Source organism: Cyprinodon tularosa, unplaced genomic scaffold, assembly GCF_016077235.1.
Source record: "Cyprinodon tularosa strain WSP-4 unplaced genomic scaffold, ASM1607723v1 ctg558, whole genome shotgun sequence".
NCBI lineage: Eukaryota > Metazoa > Chordata > Actinopteri > Cyprinodontiformes > Cyprinodontidae > Cyprinodon > Cyprinodon tularosa.
The window spans coordinates 413,153-437,346 of record NW_024039294.1 but is presented as its reverse complement, the minus strand read 5'-3'; the positions used below and the strand labels follow the sequence as shown (position 1 = coordinate 437,346).

General features: G+C 37.6%; 1 protein-coding gene across 1 annotated transcript; it reads left to right on the top strand.

Moving 5' to 3' along the window:
* The first annotated feature begins 6,971 nt into the window (after positions 1–6,971).
* Positions 6,972–23,376, top strand: LOC119796725 (glucagon-like peptide 2 receptor). The gene is made up of 14 exons (XM_038305401.1): positions 6,972–7,231; positions 8,287–8,289; positions 10,134–10,230; positions 10,311–10,415; positions 12,364–12,485; positions 12,593–12,699; positions 13,176–13,329; positions 17,388–17,547; positions 18,988–19,048; positions 19,133–19,199; positions 19,492–19,580; positions 19,884–20,022; positions 20,111–20,152; positions 22,805–23,376. The coding sequence occupies exons 1-14, from the start codon at positions 7,157–7,159 to the stop codon at positions 23,171–23,173; spliced, it is 1,590 nt and encodes a 529-aa protein (XP_038161329.1). The 5' UTR covers positions 6,972–7,156; the 3' UTR covers positions 23,174–23,376.
* The last annotated feature ends 818 nt before the right edge of the window (positions 23,377–24,194 follow it).

Sequence of the window (24,194 nt, the reverse complement as noted above, 5' to 3'; positions counted from 1 at the left end):
AAGCAGATTTTCAGAGATTTTCTTACCCAAATGCAAACCAGGGTTGCAGGGGGGGGTAAAACCCCCCCTGCAACCCTGGTTTGCATTTGTATAGCTCACAGCATGTTCATTTACATGTTAAAGCCTCCCCTAGAATTCCATGGGGGGGAGGCATGGGGGGAACACTGCCTAAGAAATTCCACGTCAATTTCTGACAATTTACGGGAGTTTTCGTCGAAGCCTGCAAATTGCCGTAAACTGCCGCTAACCTGAAGTTCCACGACAATCTACAGTGCCGTATATTGACGAAAATCCCACTTTTCATGCAGTGTTGTCTTGTCCTTACCCAGACAAAGCTATGGGCTCATCTTTCACTGTGACGGTGTGTGCTCTCTTTCATCCATTTTAGCATGAAAACTGGCCTTGGAGCTTAATTACCTTACAGACAGAGTCGCCTATAGAGCTAGTCTACTGTCACCTTTTTGAACATACAGTATTTATGGATTAGTGCTTCTATGTTGATTGTGTATGTCCTCTTCTGTCTTCTTAAACCCAGTCGATTGTTTAAACTGGACCAGGTTCTGCTGGAGATAAATAAATGATAAATGAATTATCATTAACACCACATAAAAAATAAATAGAACAAGAATATAATATTGCATATCACATCAATCTGAGGGAATAGTTTAATGTATGAATAACTGATGATTTGGATTTTGCATTCTTAAGTGTGCTAACTGCTGAGCCATGCTCAACTTGTTGTGCTCCACTGAAATCACTCGCTGAAAGCCCAGCATGTTTTATAATCCTCTTGTATTTGTCCCCACAAATGCTGTTCAGTCCCTGATTTGCCTCTTCCAACTCACTTCAGTGTTTTTGCGAGTGACTACTTATGAGTATCGGGCACAATGTGAGTAACAGAGAGCAGTGTGTTTGTTTGTGCTTTCTGTCTGGCAATTGTGACAGCAGCAGACATAAAACTGAGGAGGTCTTGCTACGATCGTGCCCAGACAATTTAGCTAACTGTACTAGTTCCCGCCTTCTTTAAATAAAGGTTTTCTATTCAAATGGCTGCATTGTGTAAAGCAATTCACAGAAAAGAAGTTACACTGTCAACAGAATCATCAGTTTGTAAAGGGTATAAATCAAATGACCGTTGTTTTTTCTGCAGCAGAGCATGTGAACGGTGCGGAGCGCCACGCAATAACTGCTCCCCACTCAGAAGGATGTTCGCTCATTCGCTCCACCGCTCAAAGTTGCGCCAGGGCGCTCGAAATCCGCTCCACGCTCACCTTCATTTTCCTGCCGCTCTAGTGAAATCGCTCCACGCTCGCTCAAATTTTCTTGGGAAGGCATTTTCTTACATTTTTCCCTTATGTAACCGATACATGTGTATTTTCTTATTTAACTGGCTATTAAATTATTGCAATGTTCCCAACTGTGAATGTAACACCTCGCACCACCTTTTCAATTTAACTGTTAATTTATTTTACTAAACTTCATTAAAAACTGTCACTTTGCATCCAATTGCAAAGGAGATAATAGCCTATAATGCATGTATGCACTCCGTTTACAAAAACAATCTCTTACCACAACCATAATTTTATGTAAACCCGCTCTGTATTGTTAAGTATAGTTGGTGTATGTTTTTATGATATATTATCCCACTTTTTACTACACAATATGCGATCCTCATCTCGGCGATTGAAACATAGACTATAACAGATTATAGGCACAGTCTACAGCATAGGCACTGGCCTAGGCTTTTAGTCAAACAAGAGAGAACGAAGAATCGAGTTTGAGGTTGACTGCAAAGCAAAGATGGAACAAATTGCAGAACTGGAAAAAGTTTAGAACGTGAACGTAGCATAAGACTCAAAAGTGAGTAGAAAGAGGAGAAGCAGGAAACATTCAGTGTAACCCAGCCTACAGGTGCGTCAAAGTTACCACGCATTCCCACAGTTACAGTGTGCATCAGTGTCCTACGTGAACTTGCCTTCCTGAAGAGGCAGGCTGAGAAAAATGCCTGTAGAGAAGGGAAGCTGGCAGAAGCTTTGGTAGAGGAACAAGAGCTGAGGGTAAAATATGAGGAACAGCTGAAGACTAAAACTCAACATGACTCCAGATTCAAGGAACAGGAGGAGTAGATCAAGTCTCTGAAGAATCAAGTCTCACAATTGACAGCAGAGTTGAAACTTTCTTTGAAAAAAGAACATCATGAGGCTTCCTCACAACCAGAGGAGTCCATGAAAACTGCAGCTTCCTGTCAAAAAGAGGCACACATGCAAAACAGGCCCCAAAGAAACAGATGTGGTTTCACAGCTAGAGGCCCCACCATGAAAACGGGAGACAGAATACAAACGGAGGCTTCAATGCAAACCCAAGCGTCTACATCAATGCTGGCCATCATCTGAATACAAGCAACCATCGTGACACAGGTCTGTACATGAACCAAGCCCTCCCGACACATGGAAACCAGCATCCAAACAGAGGCCTGCATGCAAAGAGAAGATTTCCTCCCTACAGTGGCTATTAGACAAACACAGGTCACCAGGTTGCCAGAAGCACTAATGAAAAATCCAGCTTCAAAGTGTTTTCTCATGTAAATAAAGGCAACAGCTTTTAATATGTGCATTAAAAAAACTACAAAAAAACACTACAAATTAAAAAAAAACTACAAAAAAAAAAAAAATTACCCCTCCCTGAACCGCCACCTTATCGTGGTGGAGGGGTTTGAGTGCTCAGGTAATCCCAGAAGCTATGTTGTCGGGGGCTTTAATGCCCCTGGAAGGGTCTCCCATGGCAAACAGGTTTTGGGTGACGGGCCAGACAAAGAGCGGTTCAAAAGGTTCTCAATAAATTTGCCATAATAAATACATTATTGGGATAAAACTGTGAAATTCCCTTTTTGAAGATTTTTAAAGTTGTAACAAAATGTGTCAATTCATACATATGTTTAAACAAATTATATTTAGAAAGTATAAATGTTACAAAGTTCATGTTATATTTTCCTTATATGTATTGTTCATCTTGTATGACTGATATATATTGATATTTTCATAAAAATATGTTTGATAATTCAATTGAACACAGATTGTTATTTTATTGCTTTGTTTCATCTGTAATTAGCTTCACAAAGGTTATTCAAATGTTTGTTTGGGTCAGAAAAAACAAGATTTTATGTTCTTTCTGCTCCATTTGGCTTATGATAAATGTATGGCAAAGTGACTGTTTTTTCTAGGGAGTTTTACCATGGAGCAATAAATCTGAAGACATTTCACCCCTGCACCTTCAGATGGGGTGAAGGTCTCTGACTGTTTTCAGAGGCAAATAGGTGGGAAGAAGTGCCAGACCTCCTCTGTATCCCTGCAAGGAGGTTTTGGATAGCACCCCTTTAGGGATTGTATCATTCTGCTTGGGAATCTTAATTCCCATATGGGAAATAACAGTAATTCCTGGAGTGGTGTGATCAGGAGAAATCGATCCAAAGCTCTATAACTGAGTAGTGTTTTGTTATTGACTCATTTAAATCATGAATTGTCTATAATAATTTTCTCTGGTCCCCTCCCTGATCTGACCATTGATGAAATTAGCTGCATGTCGTCATTCAACTGCTGGTTGTCTAGGTGGTGTTTTTTTGAGGAATGCCTGGTCTGATTCAGGGAGACGGCATCCGTCCCACTTTGGATGGTGCAGCTGTTCTTTCAAGGAATCTGGCCAAAGTTATTAGTCCTCCAAGACCCTGACAATCCAGGGTGCAGACCAGGAAGCAGAGTTGTAGTTTAACACACGGCTCTGCAGCTTCTCTACTGTTACCCAATCATTACTGTATCCAGACAGTGTCTTTCCGACAACCAAAATTTAATAAAGTATGAAAGATTCCCAAAGGAGTAAATCATGATAATCTAATTAAAATTCAAATAACACCAATTGAGAAAAAAGTTAAAATGACTAAATGTGGTTTATTAGGATCTCTTTCTTCAAAGGGTCTGCTAGTTATTGATTTGATTAGTGATAATCATATTTATTTATGTTGCCTTAAAGAAACTTGGATGCAGCAAGAGCATTATGTGAGCATAAATGAGGCAAGTCCTTCTAGTAATTTAAATTTTCACATACCCAGAACTTCTGGTGGAGGAGGAGGAGTAGCAACTATCTTTCAGTCTGACTTACTGATTACTCCAAATGCAGTTAATAATTGCAACTCTTTTGAACATTTAACCCTTAGTTTCCCTCATCCAAATTGCAAAGCAAGAAAACCTCTTCTTTTTGTAACTTTGTATCGTCCACCAGGTCCTTACTCTGAATTTTTAGAGGAGTTTTCAGAGTGACTATCTGATTTGGTTTTAAATACTGACAGGGTCATCATAGTGGGGGATTTTAACATCCATGCTGACATTGAAGGTGATGGCTTAAGTGCAGCCTTTAATGCTATCTTAGACACTATTGGCTTTGTTCAAAATGTGAATAGTCCCACACATTCTCATCTTTATACTTTGGACCTTGTGGTGACATATTGCATAGAATGTGAAGAAATAACAGTATTTCCTCACAATCCTGTCCTCTCTGACCATTTTTAATAACCTTCAGGATTACTTTAACAAAGTTCTCCTCCCTCAAAAGAAGGTTTCACTTTAGCAGGTCATTATCAGATAGTGCAGTCATGAATTTTAATGCTGGGAAACTGGAGAGAAAATCATGCTCCACAGGGCTATGGGAACCCTACCTAGTCTGGGAAAATAGTTCCAGTCCTTAAATAGCTTTTAAGGTTGCTGTGATTCAACCTTTACTAAAGAAACAGGCTCTTGACCCAGATGACTTGGTTAATTATAGACCTATATCCAATCTACCTTTCTTATCAAAAATTCTTAAGAAAGAATTTTCCAAACAAGTTTGCAAACACTTACACCATAATGAACTTTTCGAAGAGTTTCAGTATGGCTTCAGAGTTCATTATAGCACTTAAACATCTCTGGTAAAAGTCGCTAATAATATTCTCATGGCCTTGTATGACTTGTATCTATGTTTGTCCGGTTAGATCTCAATGCTGCATTTGACACACTTGATCATGATATTCTTTTAGAATGACTTGAATATTTTGTAGGAATTAAAGGAACAGCACTGCACCAGTGTAAATCTTATCCATCTAATTTATTTCAGTTTGTTCACGTTAATGATAGATCTTCCTCATGCTCAAGGGTTACCTGTGGAGTACCACAGGCATCAGTGCTAGGACCAATTCTCTATACTATATACAGTATATGCTCCCAATCGGTAGAATTATTAGACAGCATGGGATTAATTTCTACTGTTATGCTGATGATACTCTGCTATATCTGTCTATAAATCCTACAAATCCAGATGAAGCTAACCCATTACATAGATTACAGGCATGTCTTGAAGACATAAAAACCTGGATGACTCTAAACTTTTTTCTCCTGAATGCAGACAAAGCAGAAGTCATATAGTCTTTCAGGAAGAAGCTGATTAGTCGGTCACTTCATTTGGATGGGATTAAATTGATTTCAGATAATAAAGTAAAAATTGGTGTTATATTTGATGAGGACATTTCATTTAAATAAATTTTGTCGCCACAAAACAGACTCTTTATTTTTTATATATTAAGTTTATTCTTCTTCCTTCAACCTTAACGGCTGGACACATCCACACAATATAGGTGTCAAAACGCCCGTCTGGGTCCTGGCAGGTGAGCTATCATTTTTAAAGCAATTGGAGTTACTATGGTGATGTAATTCACACAAAACCAAGCATAAAAATCCCATATGAATGAACGAGGGAGAGGGGAGAAAGAAAATATAAAAATCCACTATTATTGAGCCTTTGCTATGTGGTCATACATTCACCTAGAAACACAGCTTAAAGATAAATCCTTCATCTTTCAAACTGAAAACGTTATGTTGATAACTGCTACAGTTTTTCTAAAATCAGTCATCAAGCAACACAAAGTTTGAGAAAAATCCTGAATCCAAGAGCATGTCACATGACTTTTCAGACTGAGGGAGAGACATTTTTTTTTTTTTTGGATCTGGCATTCTAAAAATTTTCCCCAGCTAAAAAAAATGCAATATTGATTGTTCTTCTTTAGTGAGATTAGCAAAGTTTATTTTATCTTTTTAAATGAAAAGATGACTTAGAGATTGAAATTTTAACAGATTTTTTGTATTTTTATTTTTTTGTTGCTTTACTTATTTATTTATTTTTTTACCCAAAAATAAAAACCAAGCAGATCTTATTTCTTAAAAAGCAATCTTGTATTTACTGGTGCCTAATTATTTAAGCTTTCTAGTGAAAATCATTTGTGAGAGGTTTCATGCATGATACCAACCCTTGCTGGCACATCTGGTTATTTGCTTCTCCATTAGCTCCCCTGTGTTTGGCTTTAGTGCACTTGGTTTACATTAAGATCCCCATTAGTGTCAGAGATGCTGTTTGATGCCCCTTAACTAAGTGGGATAGTTAAACAGAGGGAAGAGCTCAGCCTCTTCACCATCTCTAAAAAGTACAGGTGTTTTTTACTGGGACATGTGCATGTTTCTTATTATTTTCTAATGGTTAGTACTTCTAAAAGGGACTGTTTGCTTCTGTGTGACCAGTTTTCCTGGATAAGAGTAAGTCCGGTTATACAGGCTGCTCCCCTCTGGAACTTGTCTTGATTGGTTAGGGGATGACGGGGTGGGAGAGGCGATCTGTCTGTTAGGATCTCAGCCTAGCTGAGTCTATAGGGAGTAGAGCCTTCACAGCCTCTTCCTCATGGAAAGATGAGGTCTTCATTACTGATAAGCCTCCTGCTTTGCAACCAAGCGGTTTCAGATTTCCTTCAAAGATTTACTAAATGGATCTTTGGACAAATCCTTAAATGAAAAATATATTTTTTTTCTATTTCAAGACTTCTGTAACAAAGTGGAACTCAGGTTAAGTGAGTATCACACTTAGCCAATCACTGGTTAAAGAACCAATTATTCTTTAACCAGTACCCCACCTGATTTGTAAAGGATTTATACAAACGAAAACCTAAGTAAAGTACACCTGACTTGTGCTGAGAGGAAGTGGAGAGCGGAAGCTAGAATGAGGCCTGAGGAGTCCGTAAAGGAGGTATGAAGTGTGGGTGCAGCGAGAAGAGCAGGAATCAGCTGTTTCGATGTGAACTTCCAGCACCATGCCAAACCTGCTTTCAGCCCTGCACAAGAAAAACAAGCTCCTTCTTCTACTTTTTATGGTCTTCAGCAAGCAGGTATGGTGCTAATTATTGTCAGATAAAATACCCAAATATTTCTCTTTATCTCCTATTATTAAATGTGTTTTTATTCATATATGGTAGGATTTTCAGATGAAAACTCTCATTAAAATACACTGTTGAGCACCTTAATCGTCTTTGAGAGTAGCAGTGAAGTATCTGAACTGACGAAAGACATGAAAGATGAATAGAATTTTCAATGGAACTTAAATGAATTAAATGGTCCTTTGCTGGAGATGTCTCTTCTTGATGAGTTAGGGATCAGATTGCTCTTTGTCATTAGGCTTATGAGAACTTTTGTGCAGAATAGAAATCAGAATGAGCATCGAAGTTTGAAGTTTAGATGCTGCAGTGGAACTGATCTCTCAAGAAACAGAAAATCAGCACTAAGTGGTAACCATGGGAAGTTTAAAAAAGTCAAGCTACATAGAAATAGACATAGACAATAGAAAGATATATTAAGTAGTATGAAAAATTTTACTTTTTCTCTAAAATAGAAATTGCTTGTTAAATTGTCTGAACAGGTTAGATTGTTACTTTAAGCATAAAATATTGCCCTAAAATCTATCCTGATCAAACACTCCCACCAAGTGGGTCGATTCAGAAACTGCAGCATCATATCCTAAAATACCTGTCTATAGACACTAAGGAAATACAACAGAAATGTTGTGCAAACATAAGCGCACATTATGATCAGTTTGAAACTAGTGGTGTCAAGCATTTATTTTTGTAAATGTTTAATGTAAACTGTAAATAAGTACATAGCAAATAATTTATGTTGAAATATTTTTACACCTCTATGGTTTACAATATGATGACATTTAACCAGGAAATATTTAGAATAGAGTAGACATCATCGAGGAAAATTCCCCTGAAATTAATATTTTGTCCATTTAGTAATCATTTATATATATTTTAACCTCTACATCTATTCAACCAAACATGTCATGTTGATATAGTAAATTCCGGATTCATTCCCTATTAATGTCAATATGCAGCTTTACAGACATAACAGGCCAAAAAAAGTTGTGTATTCTGTGTTTTCTGTGAAGAAGGTAGAAAAAACTGTGTCCTTTAACATCAACTGGAGCATTGAGTTTCTTTGTAGCTTAAAGAAAGTTGTATAACAGATCTAAGAGTTACTGCTTGACCTTTGTCACCTTCGATCATTTTTAATGTAGAGGATGGTTCAGAAGATGAATTTTAGTGATGTGATTCCTCAAAAATGGGTTTGATACTAGAAAGATATATGAATAAGAGAAATTAGTCATTTAAGTTATAAATTAAAGGAATAGTTTCAGTGCCGATATATAAAACACACACACACACAAAAAAATGACAACATCAATGATAAAAAAAACAAAACATTAAATATTGCATTACATTACATGCTTAGCAGAAAAGGAACCTTTTTTTTTTCTTAAAACCTAAGTGGTAGCAACAATTAATGGAGTGGTTCTGAAAATGTTGTTTTATCCTCATACAGACTAATAATATACATATAATATGTTTGTACTTCTTTGATTACAAAAATATATTATTTAGTTTTCTTATATAGCCCAAAGCCTTCGGTCAACTTATCCTTCCATATTGCTTTTGGGTGCGGACATTTGTGATCTTAGTTGGTTGTATTTTCTTGCACTGAATTTTAGTTAATCATAAATTTTGTCATTTAAAGGTTCAAAATAAATACTGTAAGTATTATTGTATTTTACTGGAAAGTTTAGGCCACCTGTGTCTCTGATTAGAAAAATCAAGCCTTTAACTGTTTGAGTTGAGTTTAGCACTAGTTGTTTAAATCAGAACACCATGTTATCACCATTTATAGAATATTATCAGCTATTTATGTTTTTATTCAGAAGATCTTTATGTTTCTTGCTGCTTTTCTTTTATGCAAACATAATCTTACATTTTGATATAGGACACCAGTGATGGAGAAGATTTATCACAAGCAGGATTACTGTTATATACATTCATACAATTTATCATATCATATTTAGAAGGAATATGAAAATCTGAAAATCTGGATTGATAAAAATTTCACTAGTGTCCTGAGATCAAGCAGCACCTGTCCTAGTCCTTGAACCCTAAGCAGCAATTGTGTGACTCTTGCTTTTCAAGAGAGTACAGTAACGACAAACTGTCCAATTATTTTGTAGAGCTAAGGAGGAAGTTTTTTGTTTTTGCATTTTATTATATTAACTTTGGCTTGCTCTCTTGCGGCTGTGACCAGGAGATGGTTGGTTCTCATAAAAAAAGAAAAGACATCTCTGTTAAAACTAAAAAGCGATTTAAACTAAAAAGAAATAAATATTATACTTATACAGCACTGCATATACACTTTGCACTTTACTCCATATGAATGAGAAACACATTCAAGCTAAACCAGGCAGTCATATTTTTTGGCATACCAGAAAATATAAATAGGATACCTTATATTTATATTTGCGCAGCTGATAAGTATTTTACGTAAATGATGTCGAAAGAGCGACCAGATAATTTGCACTTAAAATATACGGGTGCTCTGTTTACGCTGGCGAAAACTCTGTCAACTCAGCAGACTAAATGTAGGAAGTGGCCCCAAAGGTAGGGCACCCTGATCTAGTTTATTTAATCTAGATATTTGAGCATTTTGGAATCTAAACCCTTGATTCTTTTACATTTTCACATTTTCCAGGGTTTCTACTAACTCCGTTTTTCTGTCAATGTTGTTTGTAGGTTTTTGCTAAAAAAACAAAAAAAAATTTTAAATGTGTATATATATATATATATATATATATATATATATATAATATATATTAGAATAGGACTGTATATATCTTTAATCTAGATATCCTCCTATTCAGTTTCATAGTTTTAAAAATTGTTGAATTTTCTTTTCTTCGTCTCTGTGTGGAAGGCGACAGGCTCCTTGCTGGAAAGTATAATTTCCAAACGCACGGAGTACAAGGAGAACTGTAACAGAACCCTGGCTTCTACTCCATTCCCAGCAAATGGTGAGCCCCTATCAACCAGCAGTCAGACTGATTTATATGAGTACGAACTACGTAAACATCATGTTCCTGTTCTGTTTTAGGAAACTACTGTAAAGGAACTTTTGATAAGTTTGTGTGCTGGCCCCATTCATCTCCAGGGAATGTCTCTGTCCCCTGTCCTCCCTTCCTACCATGGATCACAGAGGGTATTGTTGTCACTAATACTGAATATCACGTATAAAGACACCTTTATTAGACTGTTGTTTCCATGCTTACTTCAACCGTTGATTAATTTGGAATGAGTGTTGACATTTATCATCGCAGAAGCTAGTCTCAGTCAATGGATGTTTGAAACTATGAATATTTTATATTTTTGGAGTGATGTTTGCATTGGATCGGCTCATGCTCAGGGTTTCAAACACCTACAATTTATTACATTTAAATGTTAACACTGAAGAACCAAGATCTGCACTCTGTTTCCAGGTTTTGTATGTAGATATGTATATGTATATATATATATATATTTATATATATATATATATATATATATATATATATATATATATATATATTCCACTTTTTGATAAAGTATTTTACACACTGTTACTTGAGTGTAGTATAAACTGTTATGGGGTCATTATACTTAGAAATGTGCAACCCCATGCACACTTTGTAAAGTTAGTAGAATTAGAGCCAATAATATTTAGTTTTAAAAAAGTATTTATCTATTCATAAACATAAATATACATATGAGATGTGTTCTTTTTAACTTGATTTTTAAAACCATTTTTTGTCAGATGATTTTGTAAACCCATAAAATCCAATTTTTTTAACCTTGCAGTGTGGAGCCAAGCAAAAGAACCAAGCAATCTTTAGTTCTAGATTTTTTAGTATATTACTATGATTTTCTTTAATGCTTTGTGTAATAGAAATTCAACTGATTAAATGCAGCTAAAAAAACAAAGGAATGGCCATTTAAGTTTTGAACCAAAGGAAAGAAATAGATGCTATTTTTAGTTCCTACCAGTTTCCCTCTTATGGAATTCTCCCAGCACTTATATCCTTTAGGTCCCTATGTCACCATTTATTTTAGCTGTCATAAACCAACATTGCTAGAAACAAGATAATGTAAAGCTGGGAAGGTTTCAGTAAAATGGCAGGGAGAGCAGTTATCTTTCTCAACAGAAAGGAGCAACTTAAGAAATAAGTAGTAGGGAAATCATATTTAAATATCAAATCATTTTGGCTTGAATATAAATGTACTCTTTATCAGACCATATTGTCCCAAATTTTAGAAAATTTCTATAAAAAAAAAACATCCTATCTTAAAATCAGTTATTTATGCAGGCCAGTTAGTTATACGTCAGCCTAAACACCTATATTCGGCCAATCATATATCAAAGGTCATCTGTCAATCAAATTTTTCTGGTCATAGCATCTTGATTTATATGTCGCAGCTAATATACGAAACGGTTGAAACAAGAAATATGAATCATTTCCTTTACCAGTGAGTTCCATCCCAGTCTTCACGGGGATGCACGTCTGTGTCTTCAGCAGGCGTAGAGCTAACAGAACTGGCAGCGTTGCGAGGCAAGGGCTCAAACATGTACGGCTGTAGGCCTTCTACACCAAACCAAGCTTCTGCCGCCCTGGCGTCCTCTTCCACGACATCTCCTTCCCCGATTTCCTCCTCTAAATAAAAAATGTATGCGGAGGAGACTCATCCATGACCTCGGACACAAAACTCTCCTCTTGCATTTTTCCTCTGTCCATAGTGTTTCTTGACAGTGTCGTTTCTAAGTCACCAATTTAGTGCTACTTGATCCCAACGGAATTTCCCATTGGGAACCTACTAGTTGCTAACTGGTTCACAAGATGCTTCCGACAAACTGGCCACAACCAAACGTGCTTGCAAACAATCCCACTCCCTTTATAATCGACCAATCACATTCATTTTATTCACTCATGTAACACTCGGAAGAATTTGGAAATTCAACGGTTGGAACATCCGCTTCCCTACGACTTTAAGATTAAACATAAATGATCCAAACATCCTCACATCTCTATCATGAAAATAGCTCAAAGTTAATACACTTGAAAAGATTATGCTTACTGCTACTATATTCTAAATCTAAATGTATCTTGTTGCATCAGGTGGTAACAGGAGAGCACATCGGGAATGCTTAGAGAATGGGAGCTGGAGGCAGTTGGAGAACTCCACAGATCCCTGGAGAGACCATTCTGAATGTTTGGAACACCAATACTTCAAAGACATGGTGGATGGATTTTTAAAGTTTGATTTGTCTTTATGAATTATAATTCAAATGTATTAAAATGATGCTAGAGTTATTTTATTTTTAATTAAATCTCTTTTTGTTTTCAGGAGGATCAAATACCTCGCGACTCTGCCCTCAGGCTCATCTCTGTCATTGGTTATTCGTTGTCACTAGTCTCCCTCTCTCTGGCCACTCTGCTCATGGGCATGCTAAGGTCAGTTCTCATTAGACAAGAAGTTAGAAATTTAACAAGACTTTCTGCAGCTCAACACTAAATGTGAGGAAGAAAGTACTGGGGATAACTTTTAGACACCCAGCTATCTTCCAGCCAAACTTATATTAAAGTATAATGGAATTAACCTTTTTCAGTAAGTGCGCCAATGTATTTAAGTTGTAATTTTCATCTTTGCTCCAGCAGAGCCATGCTGAATAGGCCATTGACTTGCCTTAAATGTATATAGAGTTGGGTGGAAAGGCAGCTGGTTCTCTGTAAGAAGTGATTAATGAGACTATGGAGGCAATTAACTATCACTAACAGCATTATGAAACCACAAAGATGTCCTACCTGTACCTCCATTACTTTAATTTCCTTCTACCAAATGAGCAGCGCCCTTGCATTGATAATGCTGTTAGTGTTGTGCAGGAAGCACCAATTAATGTATCCTCACTCTTCCTGTATCTTCTTACCAGGAAGCTCCATTGCACCAGAAACTACATTCACATGAACCTTTTTGTGTCATTCATCCTGAGAGCTGCGGCCATCATTTCAAAGGAAATTATCTTCCAGCTCATGTATTCCAATTCACCGGATGACGACCATGGATGGAACTTCTATAGCTCAGCTGTACTATGCCTTTTTTATGTACATTTATATATGGACAAAATTGTTGGTACCCCTAATTAAATGAAAGAAAAACCTACAATGGTCACAGAAATAGTCCAAATCTGACTGGAGTAATAATAAATAAATATTAAATAATAAGAAACCAAAATAAGAAAGATTTTTTTTCTACAATTGTGCTGCTGAAGGTGGCTGTGCGTTGGAGTTCTGCAGGCTTGACTCTGATAATCTTTTTTATGAGACCTTTAGTTTCTTTGTTTGTGGATCAGAATTTCCCATTTCTGATGTTTTTTGCTTTTGGTGTTGAATGCTGCAAAACCGGGAGGATTTTTTTTCCCCTTTTTGGATACTTGTTTCAGTGCATACGAACAGCAACCATAGCAAGTTTTACAGCCGAGAGCAGCTAATTAACACCTTTAAAGCTGAGATAACACATCGATTACATCCTCTAATACCAGATGAGTTGAAAAGGTGGCACCAGGGATGCAAAGCAGGAGAAGGGACTCTGGAGGAACAAGAAAATTGAGCCATCTCTTCCATCAATCATCATGGGTAACATGAAATCATTAGGAAACAAGAACCCAGCCATTAGTTGGTTAATGCCATATTATATGTTTTACTAAAACGTGGCTGCAGGATCATATCTCTGACTCCAGCGTCTCTCTCTGCTAGGCTTTCTGATCATAAGAGCAGACAGAGGTTTAAAGAAGACTCAAAAGAGAATTGAAAGGGGGTGTGTCAGTGTTTGTCAATAACAGATGGTGTCATCCAGGCCATGTTACTTTGAAGACTTCTCACTCCAGCCAAGATATTGAACTGTTGGCATTTGGTTTCTGACCATATTATTTGCCCAGAGAGTTTACCAGTGTTCTGGTTACATTCTACCTTCTGCTGTTGCCGACAGTGCATGTGAAGTAATCAGTTTCATTGTTGCTGAGCTACAGAGACAACAGACAAATGCATTGTCTCGCTCTCTGCTAAACTGCCAATGTTCCAAAAGTTTGTCAGCTGCTCTATTAGAGAAAAACAAATCCGGACGTGTTTTATAGAAATTTCAAGGACTCCTGCATGTCTCAAATAAGACCTCCTCTTAGGAAATTAGAATAGAATTCAGCCTTATTGTCATTCCACTGTCACAAGTACAGAGCAACGAAATGATTTCTCTGCATTTAACCCATCCCTTTGGGGAGCAGTGGGCTGCCATTGCGCAGCGCCCAGGGAGCAGTGAAGGGATAAGAGTCTTGCTCAGGGACCCAAGTGGCAGTGGGGGATCTAACTCACAACCTCAGGATTCAAAGTCTATGCCCCAGCCACTCCCTTAATTAGGTCACAATGTCTCTTGCCCACAGTCACATGGACATAATACCCTCCTCTTTCGTTGACACCACTGTTTCTATGAGTTCGTTATCAGCCAAATCAGAAGATCGTGCTGTGCCCTCCGCCTATCACCATCTGTCTCTAAAAGTCAAATGAAGAGGAGCCTAGAGAAACTGAATTGTAATCAGTCACCAGGTAAAGATGGTGTCAGCCCCAGAGTCCTGAAGGCCTGTGGGATTCTACAGCACCTCTGCAACCTTAGTCTGAGACAGGATACAGTTCCAGTGATGTGGAAGACCTTCTGCCTTGTTCCAGTAGCAAAGACGACTCAGCCAAGTGTCCCCATTAACTATAGGCCTGTCGCCCTGACATCCCACATCATAAAAGTTCATAAGAAACCTCCTGTTGGTTCACCTCAGCAAACAAACAAGCAGCTATCAGGACCTCCTGCAGTTTACTTTTCATCATTAAGTTGGAAATAAAGATGCTGTCATAAACCTGCTTCAGCAAACCCCATTTAGACAAAGCAGACAGTACTGGGAGCATCATGTTCTTTAAGTTCTCCAGTGCATTTATTGCAATTCAGCCTGACTTTCTATGTGAGAAACCTCGGAAGGCTAAGGTAGAAACATCAACAATCGCTTGGATTAAAGACTACCTGACAAATAGACCATATTTGTTTAGAGGGGGTTTTACTCTCACCTTTCATTTTTACACTGTACACCTCTAACTTCCAGTACCAGAGTCCTGTAACCTACAGAAATACTCAGATGACTTTCCAGTCATTGGGTGCATCAAAGATGGACAAGAAGCCAAGTAAAGAGAGCTAGTGAACTACTTTGTGACATGGTGTGGAAACATTCATAAATAGGAACAAATTTAATCCTGTTGACATGATGGGAGAAGAAGTAGAGGTGGTGCATACCTTGGTGCTCATCTTGACAATAAACTAGATTGGAAACACAACTGTGAAGGCGTCTACAAAAAGGGACAGAGCAGATTGTACTTTCTAAGTGAGCATAGTTCCTTAGGCGTTGGCAACAAGATGCTTTTGTCTTTTGTGAAGAGTGCGATCTCTTCCTCTATGATCTGCCAGGGTAACAGCACCAGAGCAAATGACCTAAAAAAACTCAACAAGTGAATAAAGAAGGCCGGCTCTGTTCGATGGAACTCCTCTGAAACTTCTGGGGATTAGTTCACAAAGAAAAATTTATCATAAAATTATTAATATTATGTACAATGGTGAACATCTTCTTTAGAAGATATTTAAACAACCAAGTGTCTCCAGTAAAATGCTTCTCCAGATGCGGTACAAGACAGACTGGTACAGAAGATCCTTATAGCCTATAGCAACATTTTATTTCCCTTTGTGATTCATAAAGTATTTATGAATTGAAGGCCTGGGAAAAAAAACTCTGGTACCCCCATTTTTTGTCGTAAAACCTTATGAGGCAATAACAGCCTTCAAACGATTCCTATAATGTTCAGTGAGAACTGCTAAATACCTGCTGCACCTCTCAGTAGGTATTTTGGTTCTCACCTTCTTGAGCAAACTGCTCCAGTTGTCTCTTGGAGTGTTTAGCTGTGTGTTTTCTGGTCATTATCCTGTTGCGAGACTCATGACCCATGACTGAAAGCAGGTTTTCTGAAAATGGGCAGCACATTTATCTCTAGAATCATTTGTAGTCTCAAGATTTACCCTGTACAAGACACCCTATGTTAGATGAAGCAAAGCAGCCCCATAATATAACAGAGCCTACTATAAACTTCACAATAGGGACAGTGTTCTTTTCATGATATGTTTCATTATGCTAAAGATAAATTAAACATATTGGCAAAAAATTACACCAAATAAACAGATATTCTCTAATTTATCCATAGGAGATTCTCCCAGAAGCTTTGTATCTTGTCAATGTTTAATTTGGCAAATACCTGTCTGGCTTTTTTATGATTTGTTTTAAACAATAGTGTCCTACTTAGTCATTTCCCATTTAGTCCATTTTGGCTAAAACAAAAATGGATGCTGTGATCTGATACTAATGTTTGTTGGGGTCCACCTTAAATTCCTAGAGGTGTTTTTTTTTTTTTTTTTTTGTATTTTTTTTTTTTTTCAGGGACTAGTCGTCTCTTTGATTTTTCATCCATTTCCCTCCTGCATCCATGTCCTAGGAGTTTGTTACAGTCCTATGGATCTTAAATATCAACAATCAGTTTGGTAACAGGAACACCAAACTGATTGGAGATGGTCTCACATTCTGCTTGTCTGCAATTTTCTTCTAATTCTTCTGCGACAATTCTTTCCTTCATTTCCTCTGGTCCATGTTGAGTGTGATACACACCATGTCACCAAACAGCACAGTAACTACCTCCAGTCATATATACAGACCCACTGACTGATTGCAAGATAGAAACCTTTGATGCTAAGTAGTGGACACACCTTAATTGAACATGTCCTTTTTGTCATTTGTAGAAATACCATTATTTTTATTCCAGGTCTTTTTCAAGAGTAGATTTCTTAAACTCATTCTTGAATCAAGATAAAACGGCAATGTCTGAATTTCACTGGGTGATTTTCATGGAATTGTTAATTATTTTTATTATTGCTTTTGTAAAATTCTAATTATTTCTGTGACCATTCCGTTGTTGTTTCTTTTTTTCATTAAAAAAGGAGTACCAACAATTTTGTCCACGTGTTTACCTGTGTCCAATGTGTACAGCTTCAGCATGATCTTATTCCTCAACAGATAGGACTACTGTGCAAATTCTCCAAAGTTTGCATGGAGTACTTCGTGGCATGTAATTTCTTCTGGCTCTTGGTGGAGGCCATTTTTCTTCACACACTGCTCTTCACGGCTGTGCTGACCAAGAGATGCCTGCTGAAGAAATACCTGCTGCTGGGATGGGGTAAATCCTCCATGCTTTCATACCTAATGCTGATACACCACAATTTCCCCACTGTGGGACAAAATAGGATTATTCTATTATTTTCTACGCAGGTTTTGTTAATGGGAAGGACACGGCAGATTAAATCTTGGGTATGCTGGGGCTTTAAAAATGTGCATCTATAGTGTGTTTGTACTATTATAATCTATTTAGGTGTCATTAGCCTTCTTGTTGAAAAATCCCCATCAACTGCATGTTGTTGAAATTTTTGCAGCACTGTCGGTAGGTATGGAAACCTTTCACATTTAAACCGATATGCTTAGAGAGGGATTTTTACTGGAACTTAATGATACCGATTTTCTGTACCATTGTGTGTATTTGTGAGTCAATACATTTGATTTGTTTAATAATAAAATCTCAAAACTTTAACCTCATCTTAAACTCTAAATTATGATACACCTGCCTTACAGGCAGTGTCACTGTTGACACTGACATCACCAAATGTTTTGAAAATTTCATCTCCAAAAATGCAGGACAGGTAACAGTTCTGAAAGCAGGAGTTGTAGCCATAGATATTAGGCTGCCACCTTTAAGCTTTGAGACAAAAAAATGTGTGGTTAAATAGGTCCACCCTCAGATATAGGCTTGCTTTAAATATAGCAGTAAAAAGTGTAATCTGCATTGCATTTAGAAAAGTGGATCCATACTTCAGAGCACTTTTTATGAGTCATGCTTTTAATGTAGACTGTAAAAGTGGCTAAGACGTCATTGTGTCCATGCAATGCTGTTTTCGTCAATTCTTCCTCTCCCTCAGTGTCTCCATGATGGGTTTAGATACAGAGACATGGTACTATTTGATTTTACATAAATGGATACTGATGGAATTAGGTGGAATCTGGCACCTATCCCTAATTTTACGTGCACAGATTTCATATCAAAGGAGTCTTCTTGATATTATTTACACCCTGATAATCAATACAAAATGAATTAAATGATGCTTTATTATAACAACATTCAGAGGTTTCCTCTCCTTTTAATGAACCCACATTTGGTTGAGAAGTTGTAGCCAATTGGGTGAATTGATTCACGTTACAGTGTCGGCAACGGTAATTATAGCAACACAAATGCAGGTTGAGTGACTCATCTGCAACAAAAGTAGAAGCTGTAAATATTTTCTATCTGCTACTATAGAGACATAATAAACGGACATGGTATACCATTTTTTCAATTTTATGTTTTTAAGCTAATTGAAGCTTAAAATAGGGTCGAATCTGACGTCCACTGTTCTGAGGTTTAAATGCAGCGAAAAGTCTTTTGACTGACTTATCAAAGAGGACCGAGCTATCTTTTTAATGTTTATTCTGGTTATGTTTTTGAAAATAATTTTAATTTGTGGGATACAGGTTTAAAATACCAATGTACTCTTGGAAAACAGCAACTCTTGCATCTGTCACTTTCCAGGAACTCCAGTCCTGTTCGTGACTCCGTGGACAGTCGTTAAAATTGTATATGAAAACAAAGGGTGAGTTTCTTAATTAAATGCATCGATTTAAATTTCTCATTACACTATTAAACATGCTTACTCCACATGTATTTTTCTGTTAAGGTGCTGGTCAATCGTGAACAGGTGGTTCTGGTGGATAATGAAAGGCCCGATTACTTTATCAGTTCTGGTAAGAATGTTTCTCAGGCACTTTTTCAGCATGCTATCCAGATTTATAACAATTATTATATGTTTGTATTGTGTGTACAAACTGAAATCTACAACGTTTCTATCTGATTCAATGTTGCATTTCATGTTCACTGGTATTGTGATGATACAGTTATGCAGCTGTATTCACACAGAGATACGATACTATTTTAAACTAAATGCATTTTTACATGCAAAGTTTACTGTTATTTGTCATCTTAAAAAAGATAGTCCAAGTGCAATACATTTAAATATACCATTAATGTATTTTGCAGGTAATTTTCATTATATTCATCAAAATTCTGAAGCTGTTGTTGTCCAAGCTGAAAGCCGATCAGGTGAAATTTACCGACTACAGATACAGGTACTCCATCCTCTATACCCAGTGTTACACGGACATTTAGTCAAAATGTTTGTAGGTTCCTCCTTTTGATTTGCTCTCACAATGTTAATTCCAAATCCCAACTTCAAACATCCCACACATAAGCTGGAGACATTAACGTCACTGAGTGATGAATCCCTCGATGCACTTCAGAAATTCCTTTCTATCTTTATTCTCCTTTCGTCTGAACCAGTATGAATTTATGAAGTTTCTTCTGTTTTATTATTAGGAATAGTTATATTATAACAAATCTAATTCCCTGGATCTTGTATTTATACCCTTCAGTTTAGCCAGAGCAACGTTGGTGCTGATTCCCCTGCTGGGACTCCATGAAGTTGTCTTCCATGTACTAATAGATGAATGTGTGGAGGGTAATAGTCGCTATGCACGCAACTTTATCAACCTAACCCTAAGTTCCTTCCAGGTAACATAATAATAAAAATCATAATGCACATGTTGCTCATTTGTGTATGTTCACAAAAAGCTCTAAAATGTTCTCTTTGCATTTTCAGGGCTTCCTGGTTGCTGTGCTTTACTGTTTTGCTAATGGAGAGGTATTGTCCTTTTTGGGTTGTTGTTCTACATTAGTATAAAAAGTAGGAATAGTTGAGTTGAGGGAAACAGTACATGTATTCGGCAGAACCATGATGCCAAGCTGAACTATTTGAGAAAAAGTCATTCCTTTTCATTCCTAAATATGAAAAGAGTATTTTTTTTTTACATATTCATTAAATACATTTACATTAATTGATATTAGATTTTAAAATAAAAATTTTGCAAAGATGTGATTCTAGAATAACAGTTTCACGGTTTTAAGCTTAAGCTAAAATGTCACAGTATCAAGGTGGTAACAAATAAATATAAGGAAATACAGCATAAGATGTTTTTCATGTCTGTTCTTATAGATCATAAACACAAGAAGCTGAAAGAGGTTGTGAGCTTAGAAAATTGTGCGCTTAGATGAGTGCAAGATAAATCACAGTAATCTGTGGTGCATTTTAGTTCCTACATCCTGCAACAAACAATCTTTTTTAGCACCTATTTTTTTCTTTCTTGTCCACTAAGTAATATTGTAGAGGCCCACAGATAGCCAAGGGGCAGTGTGCTGCAGCGACCTGGGGAGGATTTGGACATAATTCCTGTTTGATTTATGTAATGTTAGAGGAAACTGTTCAAAAAGCATGATGAAAAAATGTATTGGAGCTTTTTTTAGACTTTGCTTTGCCTCGTATCCAGTAGTCTAGTTGTAAAGAAAAACAAGGGGGATCGTAGAATTTTTCTGTTTTTTTTTTTAAAGCATACATAGACTAATTGTCATGATCTTATCTAAAGCTCGGACCCACATGCAGAGAAACCAATTCAGAGAGACCAGGGAAAAGGTTTAACAGGTTTTATTGAAGAAGTTAAACAGAGGGTGAAGTGTTGCTCTGAACACTGCTCAACCGGAACTGAAAAGTGAGGGGAAGACACAGCGGTTAGTTCAGGCTCAGTGGGGAAATTGACTCATAAACTTGGAGAAGAGGATTTGGTTGCCGACTCACGTTTCCAGAGAAGTAGTTGAATCCTTGACTCCTGTCTGTGTGCCGTAGTTCCAGTGTTTGTCTGATTCGGTGGAGGGCGGAACAGGGTTTACCCAGAATGCGGTTGATTGTTGGTGAACGGAGAAACTGACTGTCACTCAGATTTCCTGCGGTACTTGAACGGGTCGTAATGGAGAATAATCCCTTTCTCAATGAGAAGCTCAAACGATCTCTTGGGGAAAAAGGATCCAAACCTCCTGTTTGAACCCCAGCTCAGTTTGAAGCTCAGATGATCCTTCCAGGGAGAGAAGGTCAGCGAAATCCAGTTTGCAGGATGACTTCCTGCCAAGAGGCAAAGACCAAAAACAAAGTTAAACTCAGGTTGAAAAAAACTCAGCTTGACTCAGAAAAAACTCAGCTTGGCTAGAGTACCCTAAACTGGCAAACACTCTGGCGTCAAGGTAGTGGCAGTCAGCAGCTTAAGAAAACTCCGTTAAACGAGGAAACCATCAGCCGGTGTGTGAGGAGGCGGACCAGAACCAGGCGCCTCCTGCTGGTGGAAGGGAGACAAACACAGAAACACAAACAGAAAAACAGGAGTCCTGACACTAATTAATGTAGTCTATTAACCTAAAGCAATATGCATGATATGGTTGTTCCATGTCAGGTACACCTGTCATTGACCTAGACCAAGGCAACTTTCCGTTGTCCCTGGACTTGCATGGCTATCACTGCCCCTACATAGTTAGGGAAAATGCAGAGGACACATTTCCCACTGGATCAGCTTCATAGTCATGGTAGGCCACTTCTTTGATTTTATTTATATTGCTCAGGCTACTCGTAAGCCCACAACATCTTGAATTGGCAATATAATTGCCATTACTGTTAATATATAGTGGAAATTTTACACATTCAGTAATAAAATGTCACAGGGGATGTTATGGGGGGATGTTCATTTAAGAAGGGGGGTGATTTTTAAGATTTCTTTAAGAAGGGGGATGCCATCCCCCCTCAACTCGAGTACTGCTTGTACACTGGAAAAAATCTAAATCTAGATAAGTCAATTCCTTTCTTAAAATAAGTGCATTTGTTCTTAAATTGAGAAGGTAAAAGATACATTTTGCAAATGGAACAAGATGATTTATATTTAAAATATGAAAATACAATTGCATTGTCTTATTTTAAGTGCATTTTATCTAATTATCTTATTTTAGGACTAAGAATACTAATTCCATTGGAAGATCATCTCATTTACCTACTCAAATGAATGGTAAATACACTTAATATAAGACATTTTTGCTCATTTCTAGATTGTTTTTGCAGTGTATCCCTTGTTTTTTATAAAAGCAGAAAGTTTCAATTCTAAATAAAATCAGTTTGTCAAAGCATTAGAGCTTTTAGTTTAATAGAGCCATATAAAATAATCCACGTATTTTCTGTTATTTTTCTCTGCAATAATGTAATCTGTCCAACAACATGTATGCAACATGACTTCAAAAAGTTCCAGTACACAAAAAAATCTTTCAGTTCATCGTTGAAACTTTGCAAGGACCTACCAATTTTAGAGCGATTTCAGAACTGTTGCTTATTTGTACAATTTATAGATAAGGATAAGGATTTTTTTTTATTGTTCTTTACATAGGGAGAATAATAAAGAAATCATGTTTGTTTTTTCTTACCCTGTAGGTCCAAGCTGAGCTGAAAAAGCGCTGGCAACTGTTTTTGTTCACGAATCACTTCAAGGTCCACACCTGTTTTCGTGGCACAAATCTCAAGAACCTTTGGAAATGTACTCGACGGCAGCACAGAAAGCGCTCTCGACAGTTTGATTCTTACGGCAGAAACACCACTTTGAAGGCTCGCCCACATCTCCTTCAGGTGGCTGTGCAAGGAGGAGTTGGCCCTCTTGGACGGGGACAGATTAGAGGCCATGGACTCGAGGGCTTCGAATCACCAGGGCTTGACTTTCTCACCAGGAAGAGTCTCTCCAGTAGCGATGGAGAGATGACCCAAGGGGAGACCATGGAGGAGATCCTGGAGGAGAGCCAGTTCTAAACCCAGTTGGTTTATAGGTAAAAATCAAAACTAGTGGGACTGAGAAAAATTAATATATTGGTTTCAGTAGAAGCAGTCAACTTTAGGGCTGGAGAAACACCTTGTTTTCTACCAAGACATGGACCCCAGGAATTATATTAATCGGAGGTTTGATATAGTAAAGACTCTAACCCCAACTGTAATCATTTGTAAAAGAAAAAAAAGTAATGATATTTCCATTAAGATAAGCCCTGCTTCACAATGACTAGAACTTTTACCCATAAACCACTTAATATAACCACCGCTGTGACAGTTTCATACCCCTCACCCACTGGCAGAAAAACTTCTTTAAACCAGGGAACATCTTCTTTTAGTAGCAGTGGGAACAGCTCACTGACTCGTGTCTACCCAGGTCAAACAACTTAGCAAGCGACCCACATTAAAATCACCTCGCTCTGATCGGCATGCTGTGGGAAACCAGAACCAGGTTGACTCGCTAATTTACATGACACCATTAATCGCAACGTACGAACATCAACATACATCTAACAAGCCCAAATAACTCTGTTTACATTCGATAAACATGTCGCAGCACTGGTGAGAGGGATTCAGACAGATAAGAAGCAAAACCCTAAAGCACAGAAGCCATGCAGCTTGCCAGCGAGGGGTTAAACCCAGCTTTTTTCGCCAATGGGAAGGGAGCCAAATTCCGATTGTTAGTGGGTCGACCCATGTTTGAAAAACCTGTGTTAACCTGCAACTTTTAGTGGGAAAGAGGCGTCAGTATCGGTTATAATAGAACACTGCTCGAAATCCCCACCTCCACCTGTAAATCATTCTATGACTAGCCCCCTAAGTTTCTTTGAAAAGCAAATGGGTGTTCACACTGAATGCAGTGTTTGATCTGGTTTTATTTCTAATGACATTTTATTGCTGCGCTGAACAAAGCACATGTGAATCCCACTGTTGTGTGAGTCTTCTTGCCCAGCATGGTCAAATTCAAATTTGACTGCAGCCCCCGAGCGGCCAAGTGAATGCACAC

Bases quoted from the DNA above. Each gene is read 5' to 3' on its own strand.
- LOC119796725 (XM_038305401.1), top strand. From the start codon at position 7,157: ATGCCAAACCTGCTTTCAGCCCTGCACAAGAAAAACAAGCTCCTTCTT. The intron at 10,231-10,310 runs GTGAGCCCCTAT...GTTCTGTTTTAG, and splicing joins TACTCCATTCCCAGCAAATG to GAAACTACTGTAAAGGAACT. The intron at 19,200-19,491 runs GTAAGAATGTTT...TGTATTTTGCAG, and splicing joins CGATTACTTTATCAGTTCTG to GTAATTTTCATTATATTCAT.